General features: G+C 40.0%; 1 protein-coding gene across 1 annotated transcript in view; it reads right to left on the bottom strand.

Annotated features, from left to right (window-relative positions):
* Nucleotides 1–310: 310 nt before the first annotated feature.
* The window catches only part of VWA8 (von Willebrand factor A domain containing 8), a 183,111-nt gene continuing 170,400 nt past the window's right edge, over nt 311–13,021 (bottom strand). The window contains exons 43-45 of the mRNA XM_039716669.1: nt 5,885–5,983; nt 4,486–4,724; nt 311–2,235 (exon numbers count right to left, since the gene is read on the bottom strand). Of these exons, the coding sequence (XP_039572603.1) occupies nt 2,127–2,235; nt 4,486–4,724; nt 5,885–5,983 (447 nt within the window). The 3' untranslated portion in view covers nt 311–2,126. The remainder of the gene's footprint in view (nt 2,236–4,485; nt 4,725–5,884; nt 5,984–13,021) is intronic.

Genomic DNA, 13,021 nt, shown 5'->3' on the forward strand with positions numbered 1-13,021 from the left:
AGGTAACTGTAATGCTGTAACTGTAATGAAAGGTAACTGTAAATGATACCTATACATGAAGTATAATTTAGAGGTATAATCAAACACAAGATTAAAAACTGTATTTATCATAGTTTTCCTTTAAATAGCACTATTTTTTAATGATAAAGATAAAAGTATTTTACTGCATTTAAATCTGAGGTGAGAAGGTTTATCCACACAAGTAATGTAGAAAGCATCTGCTAATTAACTACAAGAAAAAGATTTTTTTTCAGGACTGCTGGATAAAGGCAGATGTGCTAAAGGAATTTCCGTGCAAACACACATTTAGTAAGAGTCTTATCAACATTTCAATACTTTATTGCAGTTAGTATCTCATCATATGTTTACAGAACCAAGATATTTTTATTTTGAAGCACACTTCCCCTTAGTAGCAGCATCTGTGTATATGTGCATCCATGTGCATTTGTCCCAGCCAGGGATAACTTTCTCAACCTTCTCCTCCCAACTCCAAACAGGAACTGCATCTTCAATCTCTTTGTTTTCACATATATAGTTATCATAACAATGCTAACAAGACTTTGAAAAATGTCTTCCATCCCCTCTTGGCATAAAGAGTTTGAAAGCTGACCAGGCTTCAAAACTCATCCTAAACAGGGGACATTTTTGATGGTCTGGTAAAGATTTTTGCTGCAGGACTGATGGACTAGAGAATGACCACCATAATCTGGATCCTTTAAAACACCGATGGTTGTATCTAATGAGACCAAATTAATTTGCCTCTTCCCTTCTAAAGATACTGCTCAAGGTGCAGCTTGATCAACTGCAGGACTAAGAGAAAAATTTAAATAATTGCAATTCCTCCTCCGGATTTTTATAAGCATTCTTCCTGAATGTTCTGTTATTCAGTTACTCTGTAATTAGTATCAGGTATGATGTGCATCCCCCACACCAGCTTCCTGAAATCATACATTCAATTCATCGAGTATTCCACTGTTCCCAAAGAACTACAAAATAGTTCTTCTTTAGTACATAAAGAGGAATTATCACCTCATGGAACAAGCCAAACACCAACTGATTGAATCATAAATTAAGTCTTTACAACTAACTTGGATATTAAATACATTCTAACACAGATATCTTGCTAAAATACTTTCCCCTCTTCTTTTATAAAAAAATAATTTATTTTTTCATGCCTAAATCTCTCCTCCAGTTTAACCTTCAAATGGCCCAAGAAAAACAGACTGTGAATGTGCTCTAGCAAAACACTAGTAACCTTTTTGTCTTCTGACTGAAGAGTCACCCCCATGTGCTGAGGCCATCTCAGGGATTCTGTGTAACAGTGCAGTGGGTGCAGCATCATTAGCTGTGCAAAGGAGTCGTGCAAAGTTTCCTTCTTGGAAATGCTGCCTCTTGGGTTCTTAAGAGTGTTTTGACCCCTTCCCGTTACTTTTCATAGGCAGAACTGAACCAATTTTCTTTTTTTTCTTTTGCTTCTTAACAGCCACTTTCTCTAGGTCTGACAACTCGGACCACTGTGCCTGATCAGATAATGAATGTTTAAGTGTGGTGGTCAGTGTTTCCCAACTGCTCCATTGTTCCCAGCATTGGGGTGAAGCCCTGATGCCATCAAGACAAGAAAGCAACAGGAGAGGAAGGAAGGATTTCCTGCCTGGCAAGAGCAGTCCTGTTTAAATCAGAGATGGAATTAACCACTCATTCAAACATATGCACACAAAACACTGACACAGATTGCCTGGATCTGCCTTGCACAGGATTACCAAATGCCAGTGAACTGTGTTTAATGAAGCAGGGTGACATGATTCCATAGTGCTGGCAACACAGCAGGCAGAAGAATGATCACAGAATGTCCTTTGTTTGTTTGTCCCTCCAGAAAAGCATTCATTGTGTTGCCATCCTCTGCCCTGATATGGATGCCATCCTCTGCCCTTTGAATGTGCTGAGTCGCTTGAGAGACTCTGGGGGAAAATTTACGGCCTGGCCGTCATGTAGATTATGGTTGCTTGGCTGATTAAAGAAGGGTATGTATTTTATTAATAATTGTGTTTATCCTCAGCTTTAGGGTTTGCACCTCCAGCAGGAGTGGGTTTCCCCTTTGAGTTCACACCCGGTGACATCAGTGATGCTTAGGCACTTGACAACAGGGTAGATGTGAAGATCTGCTGCAAAATCTGAGGGATCTCTTTGGTATCCATGGCAATGAAAGACCGACCTGCTGGCAGTGTCCTCTGCAGCCTAAGAAGCAGAATGAGGGACAAAGCACAATTAACACCTCAAATTATTTTCCATACCACAAGACAGGATTCCTCACATTGCTGTCACCGTGCAATTAAAGGTTTGGGAAAGCAACAAAGGGAGAAACACTGAGAGCAGGTAGGGCACAGAGTTCCTTTCAGCAACACAAACAAGTGTCTCCAGAGATTTTTATCCACACCCTGACATGCCAGAACTCCACTTGATCAAGGTACCAGTGATCCCATGAGGTGATAGCTGAGGACAGCTACAGATTTACACTGGAAATGAAGATTCTTATCCTAAATTGACTATCATGAACCCATGAGCTCTTTCAGTTCAACAAGTCCAGTGATTCTAACTGTGCTCTTTGTAGCTCTTCTTTGACATCGCTGCAGATTACACAGAAATGTATTCTGCCAATAGTAACCTGACATTTTTATTCACAGCTTAACCCACCCTTAAAAGTCAAACTACATGCATGTTACAAATCCCAGCTCCCTCATGTCCAGTTAGCAGGCTTGGGATTTATTTTTCTGCTTTTTACAGGAGATTTTGTTCTATACTATTCCTCCAAGTGAGTAAACTGTCACTTTTAATATTAGTTTAAAAAAAAAAATGCAACAGAGAATTCCCTTCTCCTTCCCCCACAGCAGTTACAGGAAGGGTTTGTCTAATTCTGCACTTCCACATACATAGAAATGCATTTCAGTGACAGCACTGTGTGCATTCTCCATACCCAGTGAACTAGGCCATTATAAGATCTCTTACACAGCAGGACATGGTCAAAGATTATTTATTTTATTTTAAAAATTCCTATTAAAAGTAAAGGGCCTTTCTGTAATTATAATCTTTCAGAATTGATTCTGTTTTGATGATTAACACTCTGTGATGTACAGACCTGCAGCCACAACTCATGGTGTCTGTGCAGTTGTATCTTTCAACCCTTTACTGCTTAAAATTATCTACTGAAGGCCAGCTCCCTTTCAGATTTATCTCATTCTCCTCTAGTTGAAGACTCAAACAGAAAAGACACTATTGATATTTGTGGCTATACCAGCTTTTTGCTGTAGGTACTGGTCCTCAGTGGATGTGGAACATGAAAGAACACCAGGGACAGGATTTCTTTTTTTTTCTCCTTGTGCCCAAACATTTTAAAGTGAAATTATGTAGTAGAACTAAACCCAATCATATTGTCTCAGAAACTCCAAAGAATTTATGTCTCTAACACAAGGGGTGCATCTGAGTCAAACCTTTGGCTATTTGGAAGACAAATTAAGTCCAGCATCTTTTGTTTTAATCTCTTTTCTCAGACCTACACATACTGGAACCATATACTGGGCAATACCAAAGGCACTATTATAATTGCATGGTGACACTACATAAGGGTATAGTGCACATCCAGCAGTAGGAGGATGGCATCAGCTGCTCCCTCTGGATGCACAGGATGTTCTGAACTTGCTGGCTATAAGGGATGTCTGCAGCATCCACAAGCCAGTCTCCACCCTGACACAACTCAGGAGCTACAGCTTCTTGCCAGTACATTAATAATGAAAATAGTAAAAAAAGATGCACGAAAACTTGCAGCCCAGAAAGCCAGTTGTACCCTGGCTTTCTTTCATCAAAAGCAGCACAGCCAGGAAGTTGAGTGAAGTGATTCTGCCCCTCCACCCCACTCTGGTGAGACCCTACCTGGAGTGCCTTGTACAGCCCTGTGGTCATAAACACAGGAAAGACATGGACCTCTGGGAGTGGGTCCAGAGGAGGGCCACAAAAATGGTCAGCAGGATGGAGCACCTCTGCTATGAAGACAGGCTGAGAGAGTTGGGGTTGCTCAGCCTGGAAAGTCCAGGGAGACCTTATTAAGACCTTTCAATAAATAAAGGGGGCTCATAAGGACATAGTGAGAGTTTTTACTGGGGCCTGTAATGACAGGATAAGGTGTAGCAGTTTTAAACTGGAAGTGGGTAGATTTAGAGTGGAGATATGGAAGAAATGTTTACAATGAGAGTGATGACGCAGTGGCACAGGTCATCCAGAGAAGTTGTGAAAGACATCTCTGCTCATAGCTTGAGGGTTGGAATAGAAGATATTTAAAGGTCCCTTCCAACCCAAATCATTCTATGATTTTATGATACCATGACCAAAACCTCGGCAAAGAACAACAGCAGGGGCAACTCACTACAATAAAAGCATAATTTAGATTTATGCTGAAGGAAAACAAACACTACTAGGCATAAATCAAACACTTACCTATCTGCCTGGTCTCCCAAGGATCCTATAAATATGGCGAAAGCATTGACTTGAGTGTTGGTGGTCAAGACCTGTGCAAACCTCGATGGTGGAATTCCGTAACGCTCCAGATTTGCGTCACTTAAGACGATGACAAAATACTCGTCAGCCTCCTCCTTGGCGATTTCCCGAATGGCGTGCTCTGTCCCTTCCAAGGTATGGTCTCCACTCATGCAGAACTGAGCGTGGGCATGCATGGTCTGTGTGCACAGCATAACCACGTGGAAACATGTAAGATGACTTTAGGAACAAGCATTCATTTCAGCTAGCACAGGAGGGAGTAAATATTCAGTACTGCTGCGTTAGGGGATCCATCAGAAATGCAGACAGTGCTCCAGATAGAAAATATGCAGCTTTTTGTACATAATATGTCATATTTTAAGACAGGCAGCACTTCTTAAAAACACAGTTGGTCAAACAATCAAAACCCACACAGGGACCTAATTAGACTGGGCCTTAGGGAAGGTAAAGTACTTTGGTCAGCTGCAGTTTGAGTAGATACATTCCTATGTATTTTAAGAAGAAAACAGGTTCCCAATGCCATGAACAGCTCCTGCATGTTCATAATTTGCAATGGACTTCCAAATCCTAGTAGTGTCTTAGTTATTATCAAATATCTGATTCCTGACAGTGGCAGTCACATTTAAAAATTATAAAAGATTTTGTTTGAGCTGTTACAAAATAAATACACCATATTCATCAATGAAGCTGTTATCTATGTAGAAGGCCAGGAATTTTAGAAGTTACTAAATCAGGTTCTTCTAATCAAAGGAGCTATTTTAAAAAAGGTTTTTGAAGGAAGCTCAGATACATGCTTCTAGCCTATCAAGCCAACCAGGTAAATCCTACATTTTTTCTTCATCCTACTTTAGAAAAAGTTTGGTGACTACACTCGTTTTGCCATTATGATTTAACCTGTTTCCAACTTAGCACTGACACATTTTCCCAATGCTACTGTGATGCATTACTTCTTGAAAGTATCACGCTAAATCACTGACCTGGGACCCCTCTACATTTTTGAATGAGTCACTTGTGCACTAATAATATCACATGATTTGGGCACAGCTATCTATATCACCGTATAATCTTTGGAACTTCCCCTATCCTCTGACAGGAAGTCAAAATGACACATTTAGGGCGTAGAAGTCCAGAATAAGGCGTACCCAAAGTTTGGTTTCTACTATTTTGGCCCAATTTGTTTTCTGCCATGTCTCTGTAAGGTCCTATTTAAATTTAAGGAAATACACAGATTTTTGCTTTCTTGTCTTTATTTTACTATCCTCATGTTTTGTTTTCTGTGACCTGCCTACAATTTTATCTTTGCAGTCATAACACCCTTATTTACCAGCATCACTTTTACCTTAAGAATTTCTAATCTTTGCTTATTGTTCTTGGGAACTTTGTCACTCCCAACCAAGGCGATGTTGAAGCCATCTCCTGAATGTCCAACAATGTCGTACTACAAGAAAGAAACATCATCAGTCACCTGTTAGTCACAAATGGCTCTTGGCTCACAATGACATAAGACAGATCAAAGGCAATTTGCAATTTTCAACAGAAGACCCCAAGTATTGTTCTCTGTTTCTGTTTATGAGCTGTTTAAGGGAACTACTTGCAATTTCTCACTGACACGAAAACATAGGAAAGAATTGCTAAATAATGAAATTAAGGAACAGTTCCTTATTTTCGTGATCTGTTTTTCACATTATCCCACCAACTGCAGAGTGGTGATGTGTAAGATCAAGACCTTGCCCTCTCACATTGTCCATGTATTTCTTTTAAAGCAGCAATTTTCACCCTCTTGAGTCTGACAAACAAGAAGCACATTGTTTGAGAGTAGCTCCTATGTTTGATGAATCTTTTTGGTGACCTCATTCTGCTCTGAAAAAAAAAAAAAGTATTACAAATCCCCTTGAAAATCAGCACTCCTTATTTTTGTGCATAACAGATCAAAGCCATTGCTGAAAGTATGTAGAGAAGTGAATTCCAAGAGCCCCTGTATGTTTTCAAAGGGATGGTGTGCACATCGTTCTCCTGTGAGATGCTGCAAAACTGACATGTAGAACCACAATAGTTCAAATATCCTGGTGAACAAATAACGTGATATTACAAAGGCTTCTGTTTCATGTGAGAGCTTCATTGTCGTTACATGAAAACCAAGACAAGCTGAGTTATGGCAAGGTCCTGACCTGCCCTTTGTGTTATGGATGTGGCAGTCACCCCAGGGAGAATTCACGAGCAGGACAAAAACGGATTTAAGAGCTGTCTACACCAACCAAGAGAGCACAGTGTACAGAATCTGAGCCCAGAGAGACTGAGCTGGCAATTCCTCAGCATGAACATGCCTATATTTCCCCCTGCCTAGCTGGCACAGACCTGCCTTTACTTGACAGCCAGCCCTGATGCAGTATTTTACCTTTCTGTTTTCTTTTTTTCAAGTACTGTTACAGGTTCCTGCTGGGTTCACCACTCCAAATTCCCACATAATAATTTGGTGAAAGGCAGGTCTATTCCTCATAGTTTTTCTGTTTTTTCTTTCCTATTGAAAGACACTTTATTTGGTGTAAGTCAGGTCCTAGAGAGAGGAGAAATGGCAGTCTTTATAGACAAAGGTCCTCTTGTTGCCACATCACTAATTTGCTTAAAAATGTATCAAAGGGAAGCTAGAGCAGCTGGAACAACTCTTTTAAAGGTGACACCTCGCTCTGTTAGAGAGTAAACATGCCACATACTCTAGATTATTTCACACAAGGTCAGACCATTTTATGACAGCCCCACGGAAACCAGACTTCCTTTCCCTAGGAAATCTTTATATAATCTAGTCCCCACACAATCCCATTTCTTTCTGCTCTGTTGGCTTTTCCCATTTTTTCTCTCCTCAGCTCTCACGTGGCTAGTATTAGCTACCAAGCCTCATGTAAAGCTTTCTGTCTGCCACATGCTTGCTCTTCAAAACCTATTTCTTATCACCAATAATGCTCCAGATTCTCTCTTGATGGATATGAAAACATGGCAAATGAAAATATGCAAATTTTGAGAATAATGATGAGGTTACATTCAGCATACTTCCTAAATAAAACAGCAATATATCCTGTTTGATAAAATCTGAACCACACACAGGGAATATGTGCGTGAGTATTGTTTTAAAAATTAGAGACTATTCAAATCAGAGGAACTAAATAAAGCAGAGGTTTAATGGAGCAGAAAATATACAGTGCTCGTGGTTCTTATGCAATGTCAGAAATGCCCACACATCTTCAGGGTAAGCTCTTAATTATGAAACCCTGCACATCCTCTGCTGAGCAGTTTTGCATTCGGTATCACTTTTAAATCAACAACCTAACTATGTAAAGCAAAATGCTGCCTTCTCCTGTGTAAAAAGGCTCATCCCTTTGTAGAAGGCTCCTTCCTGGCTTCCTGGATGTCTCCCACTGGCTATCCTTGTGTCAGCTCTGCCATACTGAGTTCATGGGAATAGGACAAACTTGCTTGGGAATATCATTGTGGTTCTTGACATACGCCAGTAACAGATCAAGCTTTCATCTCAAACAGTCTGAGTTTAAACTCAGTGTGACAGTCTGTGCAAGGGGAATTGCTGGATCTCCTGATGAAACACTAGATGTTGACCCTACAGCAGGGCCCCCTCCACATTCTTGCACAAGGCGGGAACAGACAACCACGTTACAGGCAAGGCGAGGCTGAAATGATCTGAGCAAACTATGGCAGGCATGGAAAGGCATCCACCTGGGAACATCATGTCCTGTCTGCTCCCTGCTCCGAGAGCTGCTTATTATTCTTTGTGTGTGCCCATGCATGCACCCGATACGATACGTGTACTTATCTTTAGCAGATGTTATCAGTTCCTTGTTTCTTTGCTGACAGCTTACTATGCTATTTGTGATTTAAAAACGTTTGGTGAGGCAGCAGGGAAGAAGTGGCTATTTGATTCATCCTGACTGCTGCTTTCTGGGTCAAGTAGGGCCTCCAGAACAACAGAGTGAGATCCTGCTGTGCTGGGGAAAAGAGGAGCTGTGGTCAACAGCCCTCGTGCGCTGGTCTTCATGGTTCTATAATCTCTATGGAAGCCAAGTCAAGGACAAGGAGTAGCCAAAATCTAATGAGTGTGAGTTTGGTTTTGGGAAGCTCAGCTCCCCAAACTGTGAGGCTGGATGAGTTCATAGCAAGGGAATGCAGCTGCACTGACTTGGATTGATTTAAATCAACATAAGATGGCAGGCTGGGAGGGACACTCTCCCTGGGTGGGGGAGGCTCACAGCAAAGTTCTAGAGGTGACAGAAGAGACATGTCTGCCCAGGAGAATGTATTGAATCTGTCACAATTTAGGAAAACAGAGTTTGGGAGAGGAGCAAAACTGGAGCAAAGAAGCTCACTCTGATATGGCAAAGAATTAAAATCCTTCCTGCAGGAAATTATTACCTCCTCCTGATCTGTGTTCTAGTAAATTAACCCTTAGTGATTTATATTACCTTGGTGCACTCTTTGTAAAGAAAAGGTAGAGACAGCTCCTCAGTCCTGGTCAACTGGGAACCCCAACACATGCAGGCACATGCAGACTTTGTCAAAACCACTTTCCTTCCTTTGCAGCAGCTAAAGACGAGCACAGAAGAAGGGCCTTTGAAAAGCAGGGATCCAATCTGATGCTTTTTAGCTTCCCTAAGGAGGATTTATGCGGATGGAGTTACAAGTGAGAGAAAAGCTGTGATACAATCTTATTTGAAACTGACTTTGGTTTTCTTTTACAAAATTGCAAGCAAAGGCTCTCAGAACAAATCCAGCAGCAAAATACATTTGCTATAGTGCAGCTTAATTGAAATAATATATTATTGTGGTACACTAGAGCTTGTTTTCCAATAGCCTCAGGTACACTGAGACAAGGACTGCTCTATTCAGGGTACACAATATGTAAACATGTATCTCAAAATATCATCATTTTGTTGGTTTTTTTTTTCCATAGGAAAAGGTTAAAACAATCTCTGTTCCACTGCCATATTTTGCACTGAATGGATGGTTCATGCTGCCTAAAATGGGTAAAATGGAGGACTTTGTCTTCTGCAGCTGCCATGCCAAAAGGTTTCATTTCTGAAGGCATTAAAAAAGCTGAAAGAAGATGTGCGCTGAATGTAAAAGGCAGTGTGAATTAGACTCTGCTGGAGGGCTAGATCTTTATAAATTCATCTCTTCTTTGGACAACACTGAACATTCTATTTTTCTGAATTTATTTTAAATCTTTTGTTTATTATTTAAAACAAACTATTCTGCCAGACATGTGGACCATTTCTTCTTTTCCTGAATTAGGAATGCTGCCTCCACAGTAAATTTTACAAACACAGAATGCTGGAAGAGGCATATAAAATCTTCAATATCCCTTTAATGTAGCTATAAATAACAATTCAGGCTTTTCCTACCCGTTACATAATATGCTATTTATTGAGTCACAATATTTTTAAGGCTTCATAAAATTGCTGTTGGATAATTTACTGGACATGCCTCCTCAATCTGCCATTATGTGTGCAAATCACAGTAACCAGGGATGATAAAACATACAGTTTGTGACAGACATAGTACTACCTCAGATAAAAAAAGAGAACAAACTGCCCTCCTGTGCATTGTCAAACAACTGACACCTAACATGGGATGTTCAGAAGATGGGCCTCCTGTTTTCCCCTTGACAAGGAATGATTCACTACCTGCACTTATAGGAAATGGAAGTAGGGAGGATGTTCCACATGAGCATAAAAAGCTGAAAAATACTTGCTGCACTTGTCTGACTTTATAAATGGTAACTTCGTTACCTGCTTGGTGCAGTCACATACCCAATACTCAGCTCTTCTGTATAAGAAGGCAAGAAGAAACTATTTTCTGCCTTCACCCAGTGCTGTTAAGATCATCAGACAATCAACATCATCTCTGATACCAAGGAGTACCACCCATGGGGAAAGCTCAGCCAGGTAGGATAAAACAGCAAGAAAAAGCCCATCTGATTGATTCAAAACTGTATGTAGCAAAGAAATAAACCAAGCACCATCAGAAAAGTCATCCTGAGCAAAAGCCAGGAATTGCTTTGCAAAGTCTCCACTGCAGTTAGATAGCTGAAAAGAACTTTACTATGTAAATTCCCATTGCTTAACAAGCTAGATGATTCCCTTAGTTCAACACATTTTACAAGATACCCCTCAAATTTGCAGCATATGTTGTTGTGAGCTGTGCAGATGGGGCTACAACAGATAACAGCAGGCATATCTGAAGGCCAAAAAAGTCTATTTTTATAAAACCAGGAAGAAGAGAATAAGGAAAAGGAACAAAGAAAAAAGTGATAAACTGCAGATTTTTAATTGAACACTACAGAGTTGTTTGTTCTTTTTCTAATGGTTCCTCTCTCAGCTATGAGAAATATATGCTACTTTTGCAGACATACCAAAACTTCAGCTTTGTCCTGAGAAAAATCAGCAGCATCATGCAAAGTGTCAAGAGTTGTACAGAATGGAGTCAGTGGTATTTTAAAAAAGTCACTGCCTCTCCTGCTCTCTGAAGCCTGACCCATAGATTTTAAAACCACAGAACTGAAGAGAGTTTGTAATGATCTTAGCTAATCCTCCACAGCGTGCTGGCTGCATCTCTACTTCTACATGTCATTCCTTTAGTATGCATTTGAGGGTTCTGGGTTCTCAGCTTTAGAGCTGCACTGGAAATAAGGACAAATGGTTATCTGCCATTGTGCTACATCCTTCTCCAGTGTTATCACTTTCTAAGCCATTTTCCTCAGCTGTGTCAATGTAACACAATTTATTGTTCAAATAAGAGCAGAATGAACAATTGTCCCCGGGTCACCATTTCTGTTTTAGTCAAGACTTTATCGACTTCTTGATTTTTATCTCTTCCACACTGACCAGTTTTTACTAAGTGACTTGCTTAGTTATTTAGTCATTCCTTGTACCTTGTATGGGGACACTTCCATACTTTTGGCAATCTTTGTTACCCTCTTATCTTTTTCATTTCTACAAGAACTTTTGTGAGATGGGGGAGCAAAATCGCACACATTACTCCTAATGTGAATGCACTATGGATGTTTATAGCAACATTCTCATGCATTCTCCTTTCTTCCCTCTTCTTTTGTTAATAGTTTAGAACATTCTATTAGCTTTTTTGACAGCAGGTGGGAACGAAGTTTTCAAAGAACCACACAACATAATTACAAGACATCTTTGTTGGTACCAGTCTATAGCTGGGAGCGAGGACTAACATAAAGCTGAGACTTTCTCACTGTGTATTTAAGATCAAAATTATTTTCTTCCACCTGCAGTACTTTACATTGAAAATCACTAAACATCACCTACCATTTTATTTCCCAGTCACCATTTATGGCTAGGTCCTTATCTAACTTCTTGTAGCTGGATTCCCCTTGTTACTTCCTCACCTAACTTCACAGAATTAGCAACTTTTGTCACCTCATCCCCTTTAACAGATCACTCACGTATAGACAAAACTACAAAACAGCATGGACTCTGGCACAGATCCCACCGCAGCTCCACCACTGACGCACTAAAAAATGACCAATTAGGCTGTTTCTTGTATTTTTAACAGTATTTTGTATATCTAAAGGAATTCTCTTATCCCCAAATGCCTCTGCCAAGGGACTTCGTCAATTGCTTTTGGCTAAGGAGACTCTACCAACCAACAAACCAACCTTGCTTGTCACACACATAGATACCTTACTTCCCTTTACAAAACCATGTTCACTACACCACAGTATATGATACTTGTCCTTGTGCCCACTACTTTTCTGTGTGGATGATCCTGCATTTGGCCATACTCATATCTGTGTTGCTCAGCTATGCCTGATTTACCAAGCTACACAAATCATGCTGCATAATTGAACTGTCACTGAAAATATTTGTCCTTAACTTTTTTTATTATCAGCGAGCAGGAGATACACAGACAGCAGAACCAACAAAATCCTGATTTCTAATTACTGTTTAAATTACATTTGAGTTCCCACATGGTTTCTCTGGGCTAAGGTAGAAGTTTATGGTTACAACATTTTCCTTCAACAAGATTACACAGCATCACTCTCTACCCAGGGTATTTTCATTATGTTTTCAGGAATGTAGTGACTTTGGGATCAAAATCATAGTTTCAAATTTGTTTGAAATTCTGCAACATGCTCTGTTTAAGAAAGTTTAGGGGCAAGAGAGCATTACTGCCAAAGAAGATGGTAGCACATGCCTCATTTTCTTAGGAAAAAACACAATCACAATGCCTTTCTCCTTTTATAGATTTTTCTCTGGAAAAATAAAAGTGTGCATGATTGGACTTCAGAAGACATTCTAAAAGCACATGCCTGATTTTGTACATGCGATTCTATGAAAGAACAGAAACCTGTAGAATTATGTTGGAGAAACAAGGTGAAGCAGACCTGACTGAATTTATCTGGACTAAGTTTCTATTAACTTTGTTTAGGAGAATTTACATTTTGTTC

The sequence above is a fragment of the Passer montanus genome, unplaced genomic scaffold (genome assembly GCF_014805655.1).
Source record: "Passer montanus isolate IOZ18808 unplaced genomic scaffold, ASM1480565v1 scaffold36, whole genome shotgun sequence".
NCBI lineage: Eukaryota > Metazoa > Chordata > Aves > Passeriformes > Passeridae > Passer > Passer montanus.